Source organism: Symphalangus syndactylus, chromosome 7, assembly GCF_028878055.3.
Source record: "Symphalangus syndactylus isolate Jambi chromosome 7, NHGRI_mSymSyn1-v2.1_pri, whole genome shotgun sequence".
NCBI classification, from domain to species: domain Eukaryota; kingdom Metazoa; phylum Chordata; class Mammalia; order Primates; family Hylobatidae; genus Symphalangus; species Symphalangus syndactylus.
In genome coordinates, this window is record NC_072429.2 from 104,564,121 (window position 1) to 104,587,485 (window position 23,365).

At 38.5% G+C, this 23,365-nt stretch overlaps 1 protein-coding gene and 1 long non-coding RNA gene across 7 annotated transcripts in view; one reads left to right on the forward strand and one right to left on the reverse strand.

The window, feature by feature from the left end:
- ZFPM2 (zinc finger protein, FOG family member 2) overlaps positions 1–4,145 on the forward strand; it is a 484,683-nt gene extending 480,538 nt beyond the window's left edge. For all 6 annotated transcript variants that reach the window (XM_055287022.2, XM_063642913.1, XM_055287024.2 and 3 more), the window contains one exon: positions 641–4,145. In XM_055287022.2, coding sequence (XP_055142997.1) covers positions 641–3,132 — 2,492 coding nt within the window. In that variant the 3' untranslated portion in view covers positions 3,133–4,145. The remainder of the gene's footprint in view (positions 1–640) is intronic.
- LOC134737138 (uncharacterized) overlaps positions 1–23,365 on the reverse strand; it is a 291,305-nt gene that overhangs the window by 22,533 nt on the left and 245,407 nt on the right. The window lies entirely within an intron of this gene.

The following is a 23,365-nucleotide window of genomic DNA, read 5'->3' on the forward strand; positions in this document are numbered from 1 at the left end:
GACTATATTAGTGCACTGGTAGACTATATTAGTCTACCAGCTAAATATCAGCCCTGGATAGAGATAAACTATGTTCAGCAAGACTACTGCGTAAAATTTTAAATTTATATTAATATAAATTAAGATGTTATTAATTACTAAATGGTTTCTATTTGGCTTCTTTAGAATATAACCTATATGTAGTGTACTGAGAGTTATTTGATTTGCATTGTTTTCAGTAGCAACCCTAATGAATGCTCACTTATTCCTAATGTAGAGGCTAATGTTATAGTAAGGTTATTGGATTAGTAATTATAAAATCCGAGGCTTAGGCATGGCTTCATCACTTAGTAGCTTTATTAACATAATCAATTCCCTTAGCCTCCTTCAGCATGTTTCCTCATCTGTAAAATGGAGACAGTGACACTTATTCCACTTTGATGCCATAATATTCATGAAAGTACTTTGAAAACTATAAAGTGCTACTATTATTATCATACACAGTAAGAGATGTCACAAGAAAACAGTTAATATCACGAATGAAATTCTGAAAGATTTCATTCCTATTGTGTTGCAAACATTAGGTCATTAGAAAAGGTCCCTGTCATTCAAAAACCAACACACATGCTTCTCATTGTTCTTATTTTGTATGTCTCTCTAGGAGTGAAAATGGAAGAATTCCTGCCCCCTGGTGCTAGTCTAAAATGCACCGTCTGTAGCTACACTGCTGATTCTGTGATCAACTTTCACCAACACCTGTTCTCCCATCTCACTCAAGCTGCCTTCCGATGTAATCACTGCCATTTCGGCTTCCAGACTCAGAGGGAGTTATTGCAGCACCAGGAACTCCATGTCCCTAGCGGCAAACTTCCCAGAGAAAGTGACATGGAACACTCTCCAAGTGGAACCGAAGACAGCTTACAGCCAGCCGCAGACTTATTGACCAGAAGCGAACTTCCCCAGAGCCAAAAGGCCATGCAGACTAAAGATGCGAGCTCTGACACAGAGTTGGACAAATGTGAGAAAAAGACTCAGCTCTTTCTCACGAACCAGAGACCAGAGATACAGCCTACAACAAATAAACAAAGCTTTTCTTACACAAAAATAAAGTCTGAGCCCTCTAGCCCAAGACTTGCCTCATCTCCAGTTCAGCCTAATATTGGGCCTTCTTTCCCTGTGGGTCCTTTCCTATCTCAGTTTTCTTTCCCCCAAGATATCACCATGGTCCCTCAAGCTTCAGAGATCTTAGCCAAGATGTCTGAACTGGTGCATCGGCGACTGAGGCATGGCAGTAGTAGCTACCCTCCCGTCATTTACAGCCCTTTGATGCCCAAGGGGGCTACTTGTTTTGAGTGTAACATAACATTCAATAATTTGGATAATTATCTAGTGCACAAAAAGCATTACTGCAGCAGCCGATGGCAGCAGATGGCTAAGTCCCCAGAGTTCCCTAGTGTGTCAGAAAAGATGCCTGAAGCTTTGAGTCCCAACACTGGCCAAACCTCCATAAACCTTCTCAACCCAGCTGCTCATTCGGCTGATCCTGAGAATCCACTTCTTCAAACATCTTGCATCAATTCTTCAACTGTCTTAGATTTAATTGGGCCAAATGGGAAGGGCCATGACAAGGACTTTTCCACTCAATCTAAGAAGCTCTCCACCTCCAGTAACAATGATGACAAAATTAATGGAAAACCTGTTGATGTGAAAAATCCCAGTGTCCCCTTAGTGGATGGGGAAAGTGACCCAAATAAGACTACCTGTGAAGCTTGCAACATTACCTTCAGCCGGCACGAAACATACATGGTCCACAAACAGTATTACTGTGCTACACGCCACGACCCTCCACTAAAGAGGTCTGCTTCCAACAAAGTGCCTGCCATGCAGAGAACCATGCGCACACGCAAGCGCAGAAAGATGTATGAGATGTGCCTACCTGAGCAGGAACAAAGGCCTCCACTGGTTCAGCAGAGATTTCTTGACGTAGCCAACCTCAATAATCCTTGTACCTCCACTCAAGAACCCCCAGAAGGGCTAGGAGAGTGCTACCACCCAAGATGTGATATCTTTCCAGGAATTGTCTCTAAGCACTTGGAAACTTCTCTGACGATCAACAAGTGTGTTCCAATTTCCAAATGTGACACTACTCATTCCAATGTTTCCTGCCTAGAGATGGACGTGCCCATAGATCTCAGCAAAAAGTGTTTATCTCAGTCTGAGCGGACGACCACGTCTCCCAAAAGGCTGCTGGACTATCACGAGTGCACCGTGTGCAAGATCAGTTTCAATAAGGTAGAAAACTATCTGGCTCACAAGCAGAATTTCTGCCCGGTTACTGCACATCAGCGTAACGACCTGGGTCAACTGGACGGCAAAGTGTTTCCGAATCCAGAAAGCGAACGAAACAGCCCTGATGTCAGCTACGAAAGAAGCATAATAAAATGTGAGAAAAATGGGAATTTGAAGCAGCCTTCCCCCAATGGAAACTTATTTTCATCCCACCTAGCAACCCTGCAAGGCTTGAAGGTCTTTAGTGAAGCCGCTCAGCTCATTGCTACAAAAGAAGAAAACAGACATTTGTTTCTTCCACAATGCCTTTACCCTGGAGCAATAAAGAAAGCAAAAGGAGCCGACCAGCTTTCTCCATATTATGGAATCAAGCCAAGTGATTATATTTCTGGTTCTCTTGTCATCCATAACACTGACATCGAGCAAAGCACAAATGCAGAAAATGAATCTCCTAAAGGCCAGGCTTCCTCAAATGGGTGTGCTGCGCTGAAGAAAGATTCTCTGCCATTGTTGCCCAAAAATCGAGGAATGGTAATAGTGAATGGTGGACTGAAACAAGATGAGAGACCTGCTGCCAACCCACAGCAAGAGAACATTTCCCAGAATCCTCAGCATGAAGACGACCACAAATCTCCCTCGTGGATCTCTGAGAACCCATTAGCTGCCAATGAGAATGTCTCACCAGGAATTCCCTCAGCAGAGGAACAGTTGTCTAGTATAGCAAAAGGTGTGAATGGTTCCAGCCAGGCTCCAACCAGTGGGAAATATTGCCGGCTGTGTGATATCCAGTTCAACAACCTTTCAAACTTTATAACTCACAAGAAGTTTTATTGCTCATCACATGCGGCGGAACATGTCAAATGAACTAACTAAATAAACATCAGTCACCTTTGGTATCAGTGTTTAGTATGTTGTTCTAACCAGTCCAGAAAAAAAAAAATAAGCTGTTTGAATTACATCTGGGCAATCAGGAGATAATTCATTATGGCTGAGTTGAAGACTTAAGGTGTAATTTCATTACAGTCCATTAGTAAAGTGTATTATTGGTGCCATTTTCAAAAAAAATTAATTTATTTTACCAGCAGTATTCATAGCTGTGGTTATGTTATTTTTTATTTAAAAACTTTATATTAAAGTCATTTGTAATGTTATTGTATAGTTATTGTGTAGCACATATGGTTTGCACTGTATAGTAGCTTTTAAAGAAAATAGTCACAAACAATACAGAAAAGCATTTTAGAAATAGCTTCAAAAGCACTCGTGTATCTTGATTTTTTTCTTATATGCTGTTGCAGATACATGTATATGCTAAAATATAACTTGCAAAGATGTTCTAAATACACATGCTATAAGTTCGCCTTAAGATTTCAATTCTTGGATAATCAGGCTCCGTTTGCACTTTATATTTTAGCAGATACAGTCTCTTAGTCACTAGGCTTTGCATTTGTATGTAGCTGTATGTTTCCGTCCATTTTCTTAATCCTAAACCTGTATGTTAAATGAAGATGGCAATTTTTTTCTTGTATAGTACTTGTATTTTCTTTCGCTGATGCAGCTCTGTCTCAATTTTTAAACCTTTGCTGTTAAATGCAATACTTTATAAAGAATGAACAAAATTACTGGAAGCAGTATTGTAGGTCATGAGGTAGTATTAATCAGTTTTATCTTTTGAAAGGCACAGTCTAAATCGAAACCCTAAACTCAATGCTGCAAGTATGAATTTAATTCATATATAAGATCTATTTAAATATAAGAGTAGCAATACTGCACCTGGTGATCACAAAGATAATGTTCTACTTCTGATAGAAATAATTTCTCAACAAATGTTGTTACTATGCATGTATATGGATGGAATAAAATTCCAGATTGTTGGAGAAGTTTGGCATACATTTTTTCCCTTTAAAATAGAAGAGAAACCCTAAATCTATGTTTTGTGATGAGAATAGTTTCAAAATGGCACCGAATGGCTGTAATAACACAATGACAAATCAGTAAAAAGAAAGATTATCCTTTACATACACCTAATTAATATAACTTGCTCTATTAAAATGAACTAGAGGCTCCAGGCCATGAAACTAGAAAAGTTCTTCATTATAACTATGTATAATTAGCAGAATCTCTCTGTCTGCCTTTCCCCATCATCGCTGCAGCACGGATAAAGAGCAATTTCATGCGTGTCTACAAAACTTACAAGCCATATGCACAAGAATCAACACAAATGTTGGTCAAATGCGCCCAAGATTCAGATGAAGTTTACCAGAGAGAGAGGTTTGCATTTTGAGGAATGGTGACATGGTATGGTAAAGTGACTCTGATGAGTAAAGGTGTGCCAATCTCATGCTCGGGATTCATAAAAGATTGATTTTATACATCTCCTTTGTATAATTCAGGAGTCTGCATATTGAGGGTGAGTGGAGAGCAGAAAATGTAGGCCTAATGGACCAGCCAGAAGCATTGAGAGTTACTTGGCAGACATGATGGTCTCCTGCAAAATTAGAAATCGCCTGACTTGGAAAGGCAACTACCCACTTGAGGCTAAGATACACTCTTTACAGATAGGTTGTGATGCACTATTGTTCATCCATATTGAATCTAGTAACATAATGAACATAAATGTTGGCCTTAAGCATAACATACAAATACTGTGACAAAACAAAAAAAATACTGTGTTGTCAAAAACATTTCTCCAGTTGCTTGTTGAGAATAACTATTTTCAGAATTGAAATCATGGCATAAAGTGATGCCTTCCATTTCAGTCAGTGATTAAACAGTGAGGTGAACAGAACTAATGTGCTTAATAGTGTGTAACAGGAATCTCTCAAAGTAAAGTATCAGATCCTTGGGGATCAATGGAGATGTTCAGAAAGACCTTTGTGGTGCGCAGAGTGGAACTGGTTGGGCTGAGTATTCTTAAGAGGACTTTCTTCCCCAATCTCTTTTTCATCCTCTTTCCTCTTCAAAAAGAAAGAAAGAAAAAAAAAATTAGCCAAACCAACATATATTTATTGATTGCGTGGCTTGTATCCACTATTTAGGGGATGAAGGCAAAGACATATAACACATGACTATTTCCTCAAAGAGCTTATGATTTGATTCAATTTAGTGCTTCTCAACACTTCTCTCATTAGAATTGCCTAAGGAACATTTAAAAATGCCAATTATTTATATAGTTTTGTACATTGGGCCTTACCCTAGATCAATTAAAGAAACACTCAAGCCTGTGAGCTCTGAGAATCTATACCTTATAAAACCTATTCAGGTGGTTCTAATATGCAAACAGTGTTGTTGGGAAATATTGAAAGGTAAATTAGAAGAAAATATGAAGGATAAGTGAGACCAAGTCTAGTAAAAGAACAAAAAGATAAAAGGAAACCAATATGGGATGAAAGAGTTGGGACAGGCTGCACAAATAGGGTAGGTTCTAGAGAGGTGGATACCATGGTAAGGAAGGCTACCTTTAGGTTGCCCTGAGATATTTGTACAGTGTATCCAAAGGGTGTTTAGTTCAAGTATTGTTTGTATAGTTGAAAGTAAGTTCTAGTATAGCTGTTCACAGAAAGAACATAGGGTAGGTTGAAGTAGTGACATTTGGATCAGAACTAGACCTTGGAGAGTGTAGAGGAAGAAAATGGTATTTCTACATGTGGCAATCACTGTATGTTACAGTAGAAAAGTGGAATGCAACTGGCATGTGAGGGTGAGAAGTGAGTAAAAATTTTTCAAAAGAAGAGCGTTTAGATTGGAAAGAAAAGGAAGCTGAAGTGGGAGGATTGCTCGAGCCCAGGAGTTGGAGACTGCAGTCCCTTATGATCACACCTGTGAATAGTCACTGTACTCATGCCTAGGCAATGTAGCAATACCTAATCTCTAAATAATAGAAAATGAATTTAAAAAAGAAAATAAAAGTATAAATAGGGATCTGGTATCACAAGACCTTGAGTGGCAGACTAAGGTTTATGGGCTTGCCTTATACTTTGCCTCTTAAATAGGTCATCAAATGAAAACTATGTTTAGGAATGGTAATAGAGTAAGTATGAGGTCTAGAAGCTACACAGAGGAAGCTTATTTGAAAGGCCATAGTGCTGTTTTCAAATGAGGGGGGGAAATGAGAGCCTGTACCAGGTGAATGGAGAAGCACAAGTGTGGGTACAAGATTACATAATGAATTAATGAGTAACCAACAAGACTTGGTACAAGTTAGTGAAGGTGAAATCAAAGAAGAAGTCAAATATCTTCAACCCACACTGATTAAAAAATGTCCCATGTTCAATAAACATTGAGGTCAGAATATTACCATCGGTTGAGTAATCTAGTTGAAGGTAGTAAAAAGAACAATGGTTTATATCGGTTCTTCAGATTGGGGTATTTCAATCATCTATAGAATCCTAAAGCCTACTAAATGAGAATAGCTTAGTTTTCAACTTTTCTTGTTTGTTTGTTTGTTTTTTAACAAAGCAATCCTAGGGTATTCTGTGTTGTTTTCCCTTGACCACAATGGAGAACCTTTGAATTAAACAGAGAGAGTGGGAAGCTGTGTGCAAAATTAATTAAGCTGGTAGCAGAATTTAGTATATAATTGGTCTTTCAAGTGCTTCTTCCTAATATGTAACACATTTGAGTGTTTAAAACTACTATAATTTAAAATAATTCAGCATATATGTTTTAATATTGAAATTAAAATGGAAAATCAAGTTGTTACGGAATCTGTGAGCACTATTTGAAAACCTTTTAGCCAGTGAGAACTCTCTCATTTTCAGGCAAAACCAAGGGTCAGAGATTTTAAGTGCTCAAAGTTATAAAGCTAATAATTGAGAATCAGATACCTGGGTTTTGCCCTCTGATTACCTGCTGACATCATGTTATTTCCTTCATTAAAACAGAAGGCAAAGACTAAGACATGTGATGATATCAATGTTATCCAAATGTCTTGGTCTCCAATCTGTGACTTGAAAGCAAGGCAACATTTCCCTTTAAATGCTGAAATTTCGATGACTTAAGCCCCCACCAGCTTGTATGCCAGAATATGGACTAATAAGCTATTGAGATTTTCCCAGTGTGGCAACCCTTATGAGACTGCTCTTGGATGGGCTGAGGGGGTCACCACCACCTTCTCCAGGTAAGGACCGCTGCTTTCACACTCAGCTTTCAAGGGAAGAGATACTGCTCTCCCCTTACCACATAATCACCAGCATCAGACATGCCTCACTCTTAATAACACTGTCCATCAGTATTTCCTTAAAGTTCAGGAAAGATAGAAGAGTAAAGCAATGTACAGGATACCCCCTCAAGTACTCCAGTGACCTATATCTAACCCCCAGCTTTCTTACAGGATGACCCACCTGAACTCTCTGCACCATAAGTGGATCCACACCTCTCATGCTAAGGTGTCATAATTTCACAGTAGGACCCAAAGGGAAGCAGTTTTTTGCTCATTCTAGTCACAAGTTCACCTCTGGAATACTCACTTCCTGCCTTAATACTGACCCCTTTAAGGTGCCCCCATCTTATCCTTCTAGCCACACCACATTAGATTCCACAAGTCATCAGGACACTCAGGCCAAGGGCTGCATATTTTAAAAACAGGCATCAGTAGTCAGTCTGATATATTTACAGAGTGAATTCACTGCCCTTGAGGCCTCTTCTCATTTTCTTTGAGAAAGTGCTTAAAGAAGAAAACATATAAAATAGGTCAATGAGAAAAAGTTGAAAGTACAGGGAAAAGGTAATTTAAATCCATACTTGGAAACATTTCTGTAATGAAAACTGTGAAAACAAAGGAAAAACAAAAAGAACTATTCATTTCATAAGCAAATTTTTTCTATTAATTTATAGAATGGTTGAAGTTCTTGAAGTTGCCATATCTCAAACATTTTCATTCAGGAACATGTCTATTTGTTCCTGTCACCCAGTAATGTTAATAAATATAAGTTGACTGAAAATGGTGGTTTTCCCATAACTAAAGATGGTCGTTCCCCACAACAAATTGTCTTTATTCTTAAAAGCCAAAATTCCCTATAGATTTTTTTAAAGATTTTTTCCCAGTTTCTAATTATCAAGGATTCAAATGATCTTAACTTGGGTCACCTTGTCACATAATAAGGAAAATGTACAAGTAGGAAATATTTTTAGTTTCACAGATGCAAGAATAATTAGCAATCTCCAAAGTATTTCAGCTTTAACTTCAACATTATTTTCTAACACCAAACCTTTATAAGGTTCATTTTGAAAAGTGTCAATATTAAATTATTGACACTTAAGACTCAGAAATTATTTTATACTCACTTGTGCATAGAGCTGAGCTTAGTAATTTTCAGTGGGTTTGAAACACTCCAACTTCTAATTTCATGAATTAATATAAGCCATTTCTGTATTCTGCTCCTGCTAGATTATCATAAAGTAGTAAACAAAGGACTGGATATTAAAGAGTGAAATAAGTCACAAATTTAGTAACTAGTACCTGGTACAGATCCATTATGGTGACCCTTAATAAGGGTTTCTGAATGGATTTATGAATGAATAATCGAGATAGAAAACAGCTGGTATATGAATATATGCATGAATAATGCATGAAGGAGTAAATGACTAGTTGAGAACCTGATCTAATTAACTAATTAATGAAAAGAGATAATTTGCCAGATAGTTTTCAAACCATTGCTTTTTGATATGGGGATGCATGTTCATTATTTCACTACCACTGCAGGAAAATAAAACCACATGCATATATAAAAATCTCCTTCCTTATAAAGTCAGTATCTGCCATAAGTATGTCAAACACACAACCCTATATAGGGAAATAGTTACAAAAGTGTTGGATAGCCTGAGGAAGTTGAAAGGGATTGGGAATCTCAGGAACCCATCGTCACTCTGAAGACTGGAGGAGCAAGAGGGAAAATGGTATTTCCAAGAAACAATGATTATCATGTTGCTATTGGATCTACCACACTATAGCTTTGTAGGAAGCCAGGAGGCCAAACTCCTGCTGATAGTGAAGAATCCCAAGAGTCCAAACTAACATCAATGTCACTGATAAATCCAGAGCCCCTGAAGGCTGTACCACTGAGACTGCTGGAGATGGGGTGGCATTTGCTTCCACTTCTTGGAGTGTACCAGTTTCATGGGAATCTGCTATTGTCCACTGTTGCTGCTCCTGTCACCAGAGGTGCCATCCAAAGCAGAAAACAAGAGCTGCTTCTTTCTTCCTGTCTTTTAATATCCAACCAATGTCTTCCATAGGCAAAAGCAAGCCAGACATCACCTGACAAGGGAGTCTGGAAAATGTGACCTGAGCAAAGTAGGAATAGACAATCAACTGGCATAGACCAGCCTTGAGAGCTTAGCTTGAAAGGTGCTGTGTTTTCTTATCACAACTTCTTATCTTCTACTTGTATCTTTCCTTCTAAGATGGAACAGAATAACTCAACTCAATAGCTAAAATTCTAGCCACTTTCACTCTCTCTAGTGTATATAAATCTAACATAAATATTTTCTGTAGATAGGGAGAAAGGAACATATTAGTTCTTCGTGACTGCTGTGATAACAAATTACCACAAATTTGGTGACTCGAAAAAAACAAAACTGTATTCTCTCACAGTTCTGGAGGCCAAGAGTCTGACATCAAGATGTTGGCAGGGCTGTGCTTCCTTCAGTGTCGCTGGGAGACAATACTTTCTTGCCTTTTCTAGCTTCTGGTGACTGTCAGATTTCCTTGTCTTGTGTCTACATCACTCCAGTCTCTATCTCCATGGTAGCGTTATCCCCTCTTCTGTCTGTCATTTCCTCCTGCCTCTCTTATAAGAACATCAATGATTGCCTTTAGGATCCACAAGGATAATCTTGAATAATCCCCCCATGTCAAGATCGTAAATCATATCTGCAAAGATCTTTTTGTCCTACAAGGCACATTTAGAGGTTCTAGAGATTAGGACCTGATATCTTTGGGGATCGTTTTTCAGTCTCCTGTGGGAAAGTATTGAAATACTATGGCCAATAGGGAGGTAGAGGAGAGGAGATAGACAGAAGCCATATAAAGAGAAGACAGGAGCCATCACCCTTTTCAAAAGTGATGGCTCTGTCAGGATGGAGCCAAGATGGCCGAATAGGAAGAGCTCTGGTCTACAGCTCCCAGGGTGAGCGACACAGAAGATGGGTGATTTCTGCATTTCCATCTGAGGTACCGGGTTCATCTCACTATGGAGTGCCAAACAGTGGGTGCAGGACAGTCGGTGCAGCGCATCAGGCACGAGCCAAAGCAGGGTGAGGCATTGCCTCGCTCGGGAAGTGCGACGGCTTAGGGAGTTCCCTTTCCTAGTCAAAGAAAGGGGTAACAGACGGCACCTGGAAAATCGGGTCAGTCCCACCCTAATACTGCGCTTTTCCAACGGGCTTGGAAAATGGCACACCAGGAGATTGTGTCCCGCACCTGGCTCGGAGGGTCCTACGCCCACAGAGTCTCACTGATTGCTAGCAGAGCACTCTGAGATCAAACTGCAAGGCAGCAGCCAGGCTGGGGGAGGGGCGCCTGCCATTGCCCAGGCTTGCTTAGGTAACCAAAGCAGCCAGGAAGCTCGAACTGGGTGGAGCCCACCACAGCTCAAGGAGGCCTGCCTGCCTCTGTAGGCTCCGCCTCTGGGGGCAGGGCACAGACAAACAAAAAGTCAGCAGGAACCTCTGCAGACTTAAATGTCCCTGTCTGACAGCTTTGAAGAGAGTAGTGGTTCTCCCAGCATGCAGCTGGAGATCTGAGAACGGGCAGACTGCCTCCTAAAGTGGGTCCCTGACCCCCGAGCAGCCTAACTGGGAGGCAAACCCCAGTAGGGGCAGACTGACACCCCACTCAGCCAGGTACTCCTCTGAGACAAAACTTCCAGAGGAATGATCAGACAGCTGAATTTGCAGTCTCAGGAAAATCTGCTGTTCTGCAGCCACTGCTGCTGACACCCAGCAAAACAGGGTCTGGAGTGGACCTCTAGCAAACTCCAACAGACCTGCAGCTGAGGGTCCTGTCTGGTAAAAGAAAAACTAACAAACAGAAAGGAAACCCACACCAAAAACCCATCTGTACACCATCATCATCAAAGACTAAAAGTAGAAAAACCTACAAAGATGGGGAGAAAACAGAGCAGAAAAACTGGAAACTCTAGAAAGCAGAACACCTCTCCTCCTCCAAAGGAACACAGTTCCTCACCAGCAACGGAACAAAGCTGGATGGAGAATGACTTTGACGAGTTGACAGAAGAAGACTTCAGATGATCAAACTACTCCGAGCTACGGGAGGAAATTCAAATGAATGACAAAGAAGTTAAAAACTTCAAGAAAAAAATAGATGAATGTATAACTAAGATAACCAATGCAGAGAAAGGCTTAAAGAAGCTGATGGAGCTGAAAGCCAAGTTTCAAGAACTACGTGAAGATTGCAGAAGCCTCAGTAGCTGATGCGATCAACTGGAAGAAAGGGTGTCAGTGATGGAAGATGAAATGAATGAAATGAAGCAAGAAGGGAAGTTGAGAGAAAAAAGAATAAAAAGAAACGAACAAAGCCTCCAAGAAATATGGGACTATGTGAAAAGACCAAACCTACGTCTGATTGGTGTACCTGAAAGTGACGGGGAGAATGGAACCAAGTTGGAAAACACTCTGCAAGATATTATCCAGGAGAACTTCCCCAATCTAGCAAGGCAGGCCAACATTCAGATTCAGGAAATACAGAGAACGCCACAAAGATACTCCTCGAGAAGAGCAACTCCAAGACACATAATTGTCAGATTCACCAAAGTTGAAATGAAGGAAAAAATGGTAAGGCTGGCTAGAGAGAAAGGTTGGGTTACCCACAAAGTAAAGCCCATCAGACTAACAGCTGATCTCTCCGCAGAAACTCTACAAGCCAGAAGAGAGTGGGGGCCGATATTCAACATTCTTAAAGAAAAGAATTTTCAACCCAGAATTTCATATCCAGCCAAACTAAGCTTCATAAGTGAAGGAGAAATAAAATACTTTACAGACAAGCAAATGCTGAGTGATTTTGTCACCACCAGGCCTGCCCTAAAAGAGCTCCTGAAGGAAGCACTAAACATGGAAAGGAACAACCAGTACCAGCCCCTGCAAAAACATGCCAAATTATAAAGACTATCGAGGCTAGCAAGAAACTGCATCTACTAACGAGCAAAATAACCAACTAACATCATAATGACAGGATCAAATTCACACATAACAATATTAACTTTAAATGTAAATGGGCGAAATGCTCCAATTAAAAGACACAGACTGGCAAATTGGAGAGTCAAGACCCATCAGTGTGCTGTATTCAGGAAACCCATCTCACGTGCAGAGACACACATAGACTCAAAATAAGGGGATGGAAGAGGATCTACCAAGCAAATGGACAACAAAAAAAGGCAGGGGTTGCAATCCTACTCTGTGATAAAACAGACTTTAAACCAACAAAGATCAAAAGAGACAAAGAAGGCATTACACAATGGTAAAGGGATCAATTCAACAAGAAGAGCTAACTATCCTAAATATATATGCACCCGACACAGGAGCACCCAGATTCATAAAGCAAGTCCTGAGTGACCTACAAAGAGACTTAAACTCCCACACAATAATAATGAGAGATTTTAACACCCCCACTGTCAACATTAGACAGATCAATGAGACAGAAAGTTAACAAGGATACCCAGGAATTAAACTCAGCTCTGCACCAAGTGGACCTAATAGACATCTACAGAACTCTCCACCCCAAATCAACAGAATATACATTTTTTTCAGCACCACACCACATCTATTCCAAAATTGACCACATAGTTGGAAGTAAAGCTCTCCTCAGCAAATGTAAAAGAACAGAAATTATAACAAACTGTCTCTCAGATCACAGTGTAATCAAACTAGAACTCGGGATTAAGAAACTCACTCAAAACCGCTCAACTACATGGAAACTGAACAACTTGCTCCTGAATGACTACTGGGTACATAACAAAATGAAGGCAGAAATAAAGATGTTCTTTGAAACCAATGAGAACAAAGACACAACATACCAGAACCTCTGGGACACATTCAAAGCAGTGTGTAGAGGAAAATTTATAGGACTAAATGCCCACAAGAGAAAGCAGGAAGGAGCCAAAATTGACACCCTAACATTAAAAGAACTAGAAAAGCAAGAGCAAACACATTCAAAAGCTATCAGAAGGCAAGAAATAACCAAAATCAGAGCAGAACTGAAGGAAATAGGGACACAAAAAACCCTTCAAAACATTAATGAATCCAGGAGCTGGTTTTTTCAAAAGATCAACAAAATTGATAGGCTGCTAGCAAGACTAATGAAGAAGAAAAGGAGAAGAATCAAATAGATGCAATAAAAAATGATAAAGGGGATATCACCACTGATCCCACAGAAATACAATCTACCGTCAGAGAATACTACAAACACCTCTACGCAAATAAACTAGAAAATCTAGAAGAAATGGATAAATTCCTCGACAAATACACCCTCCCAAGACTAAACCAGGAAGAAGTTGAATCTCTGAATAGACCAATAACAGGCTCTGAAATTGTGGCAATAATCAATAGCTTACCAACCAGAAAGAGTCCAGGACCTGATGGATTCACAGCCAAATTCTGCCAGAGGTACAAGAAGGAACTGGTACCATTCCTTCTGAAAATATTCCAATCAATAGAAAAAGAGGGAATCCTCCCTAACACATTTTATGAGGCCAGCATCATCCTGATACCAAACCCTGGCAGAGACACAACCAAAAAAGAGAATTTCAGACCAATATCCTTGATGAACATTGATGCAAAAATCCTCAATAAAATACTGGCAAACCAAATCCAGCAGCACATCAAAAAGCTTATCCACCATGATCAAGTGGGCTTCATCCCTGGGATGCAAGGCTGGTTCAACATACACAAATCAATAAATGTAATCCAGCATATAAACAGAACCAAAGACAATAACCACATGATTATCTCAACAGATGCAGAAAAGGCCTTTGACAAAATTCAACAACCCTTCATGCTAAAAACTCTCAATAAATTAGGTATTGATGGGATGTATCTCAAAATAATAAGAGCCGTCTATGACAAACCCACAGCCAATATCATACTGAATGGGCAAAAACTGGAAGCATTCCCTTTGAAAACTGGCACAAGTCAGGGATGCCCTCTCTCACCACTCCTATTCAACATAGTGCTGGAAGTTCTGGCCAGTACAATCAGGTAGGAGAAGGAAATAAAGGGTATTCAATTAGGAAAAGAGGAAGTCAAATTGTCACTGTTTGCAGATGACATGATTGTATATCTAGAAAACCTCATTGTCTCAGCCCAAAATCTTCTCCTTAAGCTGATAAGCAACTTCAGCAAAGTCTCAGGATACAAAATCAATGTACAAAAATCACAAGCATTCTTGTATACCAATCACAGACAAACAGAGAGCCAAATCATGAGTGAACTCCCATTCACAATTGCTTCAAAGAGAATAAAATACCTAGGAATCCAACTTACAAGGGATGTGAAGGACCTCTTCAAGGAGAACTACAAACCACTGCTCAATGAAATCAAAGAGGATACAAACAAATGGAAGAACATTCCATGCTCATGGGTTGGAAGAATCAATATCGTGAAAATGGCCACACTGCCCAAGGTAATTGATAGATTCAATGCCATCCCCGTCACGCTACCAATGACTTTCTTCACAGAATTGGAAAAAACTACTTTGAAGTTCATATGGAACCAAAAAAGAGCCCGCATCACCAACTCAATCCTAAGCCAAAAGAACAAAGCTGGAAGCATCACGCTACCTGACTTCAAATTATACTACAAGGCTACAGTAAAAAAAAAGCATGGTACTGGTACCACAACAGAGACACAGATCAATGGAACAGAACAGAGCCCTCAGAAATAATGCCACATATCTACAACTATCTGATCTTTGACAAACCTGACAAAAACAAGCAATGGGAAAAGGATTCACTATTTAATAAATGGTGCTGGGAAAACTGGCTAGCCATATGTAGAAAGCTGAAACTGGATCCCTTCCTTACACCTTATACAAAAATTAATTCAAGATGGATTAAAGACTTACATGTTAGACCTAAAACCATAAAAACCCTACAAGAAAACCTAGGCAATACGATTCAGGACATAGGCGTTGGCAAGGACTTCATGTCTAAAACACCAAAAGCAATGGCAACAAAAGCCAAAATTGACAAATGGGATCTAATTAAATTAAAGAGCTTCTTCACAGCAAAAGAAACTATCATCAGAGTGAACAGGCAACCTACAAAATGGGAGAAAATTTTTGCAACCTACTCATCTGACAAAGGGCTAATATCCAGAATCCACAATGAACTCAAACAAATTTACAAGAAAAAAACAACCCCATGAAAAAGTGGGCAAAGGACATGAACAGACACTTCTGAAAAGAAGACACTTATGCAGCCAAAAAACACATGAAAAAATGCTCATCATCACTGGCCATCAGAGAAATGCAAATCAAAACCACAATGAGATACCATCTCACACCAGTTAGAATGGCCATCATTAAAAAGTCAGGAAACAACAGGTGCTGGAGAGGATGTGGAGAAATAGGAACACTTTTACACTGTTGGTGGGACTGTAAACTAGTTCAACCATTGTGGAAGTCAGTGTGGCGATTCCTCAGGGATCTCGAACTAGAAATACCATTTGACCCAGCCATCCCATTACTGGGTATATACCCAAAGGACTATAAATCATGCTGCTATAAAGACACATGAACATGTATGTTTATTGCGGCACTATTCACAATAGCAAAGACTTGGAACCAACTGAAATGTCCAACAATGATAGACTGGATTAAGAAAATGTGGCACATATACACCATGGAATACTATGCAGCCACAAAAAACGATGAGTTCATTTCCTTTGTAGGGACGTGGATGAAACTGGAAACCATCATTCTCAGTAAGGTATCGCAAGGACAAAAAACCAAACACCGCATGTTCCCAGTCATAGGTGGGAACTGAACAATGAGAACACCGGGACACAGGAAGGGGAACATCACACTCCATTGACTGTTGTGGGGTGGGGGGAGGGGGCAGGGACAACCTTAGGAGATATACCTAATGCTAAATGACGAGTTAATGGGTGCAGCACACCAACATGGCACATGGATACATATGTAACAAACCTGCACATTGTGCACATGTACACTAAAACTTAAAGTATATATATAAAAAAAAAGTGATGGCTCCCAGCCAGGTTCTACAAACTGTGGCAGCACAGCAGAAATTAAGTTAATCCCAAGCTGTTGAATCTCTTGTAACTTGACTGAGACACAAATGTTATTAACAAACATAAATAATATTCCATAAAAAATAAAATATCTAAACCAACAGGTCTCAACTGATCACTCATGACCCAATCATGAAGCATAATTGAGTCTGATGACAGCTCTGCAGCAGGTGGTGTATCTATTTGCAACTTAATAAACCTTATTAATTCAGAGAATCATGAAAAATCAGATGCAGGCTGGGAAAAAGTTTACTTTGGCACTATCTAGAAAAAAGAGTTTGCTCAGTATATTAATAGAGTAAACAGGATTGAAAGAAAATAAATTGTTTTCAAGAACCTTGGCTGCTCCATTTTGCATACAAATAATGTATTAATTTCAAACAGTTTTTATCTACATATTAAAGAAGGATGTCAGAGCTTTTTGCTTGGCAATGCTTCTTTGATCATTCATTCCATTTTCTACATATGATGTAATCTGGTCTCAGATGGTGTAAATGTATAAAATTCACTAAGAACAGAACTTTTTTTTCCCTATTGGGGTTCATTGACCCTCAAGGAAAACAGTTAATCAAGTAAAATACAATCTTTTTATATTCATAGGAAAATATACACTGATAAAATAGTTTTTCTTTTAAAATTAGAAATAGGGGTATTAAAATTTATAAAAATTCAGTAAATGTAAAAAATACATACTCAATATCATAGCTGGTTTAAAGTAAGAGTCTCATGACAGAAAGAGTAAGTAGTTCAGATGAACAAAGAATGAAGACAATAAACATGGAAATCACAAGAAAAAATCTTAAGAGGAACAGACAGAAAATTCAAGACAAAGACAGGAAGTAACAGGAAGATGTTCACATCAGAACACTCACAGACATGCCTGTGTGAACACACAGGATCCGTCCTCCTGCTACAATATAAATGGCACCTGATCTTAGTCAAAACCAGTCCTACATAAGCATCCCATTCCTTTTAACCAATTTGATGATGTAGCATCTTCAATTATTCTCTCACTTTCTTGGCACAAAAGCAAGAGATGTATCTTCATCAATTGATGTCAGGACTTGAACTAGAAGCCACAATGCTCCAAATTGAAGTGTGAACCAGAAATGAAAGGGTTTTCTTTATATGATCTGGATTCTAATCCTGGGAGGTGGCTAGAGTTCCAACGTTGCTCAGATTAAATTCCTACATTCCTGCAAGTGGATGTAGACTTGCAGCAGATTCAATTTAATTTAGAGATCAAAAGAATGTGATATTACACATACACAGTTTTGAGCAGTAAGTGTTATACCTACTACATAAGTCCTATAATTATTATTTTTTCAGTGAGCAAATTGAGCCTTAAAGCAGTTGAATGAGTTCCCCAAATGGCAGAACTAGTGGAGCCAAGTGTTTGAACCCAGTTGTCTAGAAGCCTTTGCCGCTCTTTCTCCTAGGGCCCTGGTTCTTACTGCCTCTACCTCAAGCCAGATTTCTTATTATCTTGTTGCAGTTCTATGCCACTGATGCCTTTTATACCCAGTGGCATAGAAATTTTCTGAGTTAGGATAACCGTAAGTCACATTCTGCCTGGGAAAGTCCTAGCCTTTTTCAGAATTTGTCTTAAAATTTTCACAAGTATTTTTATCAAGAGTTGCATCAAAATAATTGGATGGTTCCATAGACTTCCAGTTTTGTTTCCAACTTCTAACATCATCTCCACTGCCAGTGGAGAAGGTGCATGTCCAGTGAATAGATTTCTCTTTAACGTGTGATTAAAGCTGAAAGACAACCAGAGGTAACCTATCTTTTGTTTTCACCCTGTCCAGAGGCAATGTAACTAACACTTTATTTTCAAGGACAATGCATAAGGTATTTAATGATAAAGCACATGTGGACAGAAGCAGTTAAGGACAATTTAACTCTACTCTTCTTTTGTTCAGCAGCTTTTGGAGCTGCTGTGCTTGCCCACTATTTGATACACCTGTGTGTTGACCACAAACATGCCCAAAGCCCCACTAAGTAATGAAATCTACAAAAAAAGTGAGAAATTACTGACTAGACTATGGCATATACTAAAAATAGAAGTGTAGTTATTTCATTGTAGAAGTTATAGATAGTCTAATGCTCTGGTTACTCTGGTTTTATCAGGTAGTATATGGTTGTACATGGTATAAATGTACAACCAGTTACCTATTTTTGTTGTTTGGTAATACATTTATGTTGCAATATGCCATTTTAGCAAAAGGCTTAACATGCTGTATTAGTCCATTTTCATACTACTATGAAGAACTGCCCGAGACTGGGTAATTTATAAAGGAAAGAGGTTTAATTGACTCAGTTCAGCAAGGGCTGGGAAGGCCTCAGGAAACTTACAATCATGGAAGATGGTGAAGGGGAAGCAAGGCACCTTCTTCGCAATGCAGCAGGAAGGAAAATGAAGGCAGGAGGAACTACCAAACACTTATAAAAACATCAGATCTTATGGGAACTCAATATCATGAGAACAGCATGGGGGGAAACTGCCCCCATGATGCAATTACCTCCACCTGTTCTCTCCCTTGACACGTGGGGATTACGGGGATTGTAATTCAAGATGAGATTTTGGTGGGAATACAAAGCCTAACCGTGTCACATACAATGTCACATTTAATAAAAAATTAAGAACTGAAACTTACATTTTTCAAGAAAGTTAGATAATGAATGTGTAACTTAAATTGTTTTATTGACACCTATCATTCACCAAGCAAGTTATAGAGATAAATTAACCAAACAAAGTCAGGTCACATAAATTTGTTCAAGAATATTTGGCATCTACTTCAAATTTAGTCATTATTCAGCTAACTGGGCCTGAAGATTATGATTCAATATATGCAGCTGCAGAAAGTGCACATGTATTACTCTGGAAAGCATGACTTTCACTTAGATTAAATGACTAATCTCTATAAACTTCACTACTGGAATTGCTATATAACACACACATGATTCAGAATTTTTCAAAATAAGCTACAACATTCTTTCAATTAAAATAGAAGTCATAGTTGGGAAATTTTAAATATGCATATATTTTAAATTGAATTTTATATATTTTTAATTAAGTTATGAATTTAATTTTAAGACATTTGTGTCATATATACAACATATATACACATAGAATTATTTACTGAAAAAAATGCTCGTGATAAAGCTGAAGTTGAAGGTGAAATAATTATTGCATTGCAATACTCACTTTTTCTTCATTTCCACCAACAGATTTTAGAACTATTTGAATTATTAATATTCATGTACATGTCTTATAAGGGTATTGAACTTTTTTTTACCATGTCTTCTGAATTTTGGGTACATTTAATTCAAAATCATTTATAAATATTTAATATATTCAACAAATAAAATGTCAAGTGGTTTCAAAGAAGCAAACAGATATAAAATTTATCACTAAATTAGGAAATTCCTTACCACTAACATAGGAAATCTAGGTTTATTAAACATTGACAGTTAAAACAGTGTCTAAGATTTAGTTTTTTCATTTTGTAATTGCATTTTATATTAATTTGGAGGAAAGCTCTTTTGTTGGAGTTTCTATTTGTAATTTGATAGTTTTTTATTGCAATGAAACGAAATAGAAAAGTTTATAATCTTACATTATGTACACAAGTAATACAGATAAATTATTTGATAAATTTTAAAAATATATATTTTACAAAAGAAGGCACTTGTGATTCAACATGTGAAGCAACAAAAAAAGTCCTTCTAAAGATATGTGAACTGAAATTTTTGCACATTTCAATTTAAAAAAACCAGAAAAATGAAAGCATTTCTCATTTAGCAACTTATTGCTGAGATTATACTTATGTACTAAAAACAAATATACTGCTTATGCTATATATTTGTATAAATATTATAAATGAGATCTTATATTCAGAGTTTGTTTTTTAAATTTTATTTTGAAACAGATTTGCAGAAGATCTGCAAAAATAGGACAGAGTTATCATGTATATTTACCCAATGTCCCTTAATATTAACATTTCATATAACCATGGTGCATTTTTTAAAAACTTACATTGGAACAATAATATTAGCTAAACCATATTCTAATTTCATCGACCTTTTTCTGTTTCAGTAACCAACCCAGGATACCATGTTGCATTTAGCCATAATGCCTCCTTAGTCTCCTTTAATGTATGCTTCTACTTTACTTTTTACGACCTTAATGTCAGATATTTTGTGGAATAACTATCAATGTGAGGTTGTCTGGTTTTTTTGTTTTTGTTTTTTCTTATGGTTGGCCTACAATTAGAGACTTGGGAGAATAGCACAGAGGTGAAATGTTTCTCACTACATTTTATCACGGCATAGGTACATGATAACAACATGACTTATCACTGGTGATATTAACCTTGATCACTTAGGTAAGTTAGTATCTGTCAGGGTGTCTACTGTAAAATTATCTTTTTTTTTTCCTTTCTGTACTCTATTCATTAGAAGTAAGTCACTAAATATGGCCAACATTCAAGGAACGGGGTATTAAGTTCCACTTCCTGGAGGGAAGGGAATAAAAAATTTCCTGTCTTAAAACCATTATAGTAATTAATAAATATTTGTGGAGAGATTTTTTAACTTTAAAAAACATTTTAGCGGGTACATAGTATGTGTATACATTTATGGAGTACATAAGATGTTTTGATACAGGCATGCAATGTGAAATAAGCACACCATGGAGAATGCGGTGTCCATCCCCTGAAGCATTTGTCATTTGAGTTACGAAGAATCTGATTACACAATTTGAGTTACTTAAAAATGTACAATTAAGTTACTATTTTATTATTGACTATTGTCACCCTGTTGTGCTATCAAACAGTATGTTTTTTTTTTTTAAGACGGTGTCTCACTCTCCCGCCCAAGCTGGAGTGCAGCGGTGTGATCATGACCCACTGCAGCCTCAACCTCCTGGGCTTAAGCAATCCTCCCACCTCAGCCTTCTGAGTAGTTGGGAATACAGATGCATACCACCACGCCCAGCTAATTTTTGTATTTTTTGTAGACACGAGGTTTCACCATGTTGCCCAGGCTGGTCTTGAACTCCTGGGCTCAAGCAATATAGCCTCCTCAGCCTCCCAAAAGGGCTGGGATTGCAAGAGTGAGCTACTGTGCCCAGCCTCAAATAGTATGTCTTACTCATTCTAACTATTTTTTGTACCCATTAAGCACCGCCACCCCACCCCCAGCCACCCACTAACGTTCCCAGCCTCTGGTAACCATCCTTCTACTCTCTATGTCTATGAGTTAAATTGTTCTGATTTTTAGATCCTACAAATATGTGAGAACAAAGATGTTTTTCTTTCTGTGCCTGGCTTATTTCACTTAACATAATGATCTCCAGTTCCAAACATGTTGTTGTAAATAACTGGATCTCATTTTTTTTTTTTTTTTTTTTTTTTGAGATGGAGTCTCGCTCTGTCGCCCAGGCTGGAGTGCAGTGGTGCAATCTCGGCTCCCTGCAAGCTCTGCCTCCCGGGTTCACGCCATTCTCCTGCCTCAGCCTCTCGGAGTAGCTGGGACTACAAGCGCCCGCCACCACGCCCGGCTAATCTTTTTGTATTTTTAGTAGAGACGGGGTTTCACCGTGGTCTCGATCTCCTGACCTCATGATCCGCCCGCCTCGGCCTCCCAAAGTGCTGGGATTACAAGCATGAGCCACCGCGCCTGGCCATCTCATTATTTTTTTATGGCTGAAGAGTACTCCATTGGGTATTCATCTGTTGACGGACACTTAGATTGCTTCCAAATCTTGGCTATTGTGAACAGTACTGAAACAAATATGAGAGAGCAGATACCTTTTCAATATACTGATTTCTTTCCTTTGACCAATCCCTCAATGGGATTGTAGGATTGCATGGTAGCTCTACCTTTTAGTTTTTTGAGAAACCTTCATACTCTTCTCCATAGTGATTTTACTAGTTTACATTCCCACCAACACTGTACAAGGGTTCCCTTTTCTCCAAATCCTCACCAGCATTTGTTATTGCCTGTCTTTTGGATATAAACCATTTTGACAGGGATGAAACCATATCTCCTTGTAGTTTTTGATTTACATTTCTCTAGTGATCAACGATGTTGAGCACCTTTTCATATGCCTGTTTGCCATTTGTATGTCTTCTTAAGAAATGTTTTTTCAAATCTTTTGCCCATTTTTTGATAGGATCATTACATTTTTCCTATAGAGTTGTCTAAGTTCCTTGTCTATTCTGGTTATTAATCTCTTGTCAGATGGGCAGTTTGGAAATATTTTCTCCCATTTTGTGGGTTGTCTCTTCACTTTGTTGATTGTATCCTTTGCTGTGCAGAAGGTTTTTAACTTGATGTGATCCCATTTGTCCATTTTTGCTTTGGTTGACTGTGCTTGTGGGGTATTACTCAAGACATGTCCTGGAGAGTTTCCCCAATGTTTTCTTGTAGTAGTTCATAGTTTGAGGTCTTAGATTTAAGTCTTTAATCCATTTTGATTAAATTTTTGTATATGGCAAGAGATAGAGGTCAGGTTTCATTCTTCTGCATAAAGATATCCCGTTATCCAAGCATCATTTATTGAAGAGATTGTCTTCTCTGCAGTGTACATTCTTGGCACCTTTGTTGAAAACGAGTGGGCTATAAACACATGGATTTGTTTCTGGATTATCTATTCTGTTCCCTTGGTCTGTGTGTCTGTTTTTATGCCAGTTGCATGCTATTTTGGTTATGATAGCTCTGTAGTACAATTTGAAGTCAGGTAATGTGATTCATCCAGTTTTGTTCTTTTTGTTTAGGATAGCTTTGGCCATTTTGAATCTTTTGTGGTTCCATATAACTTTTA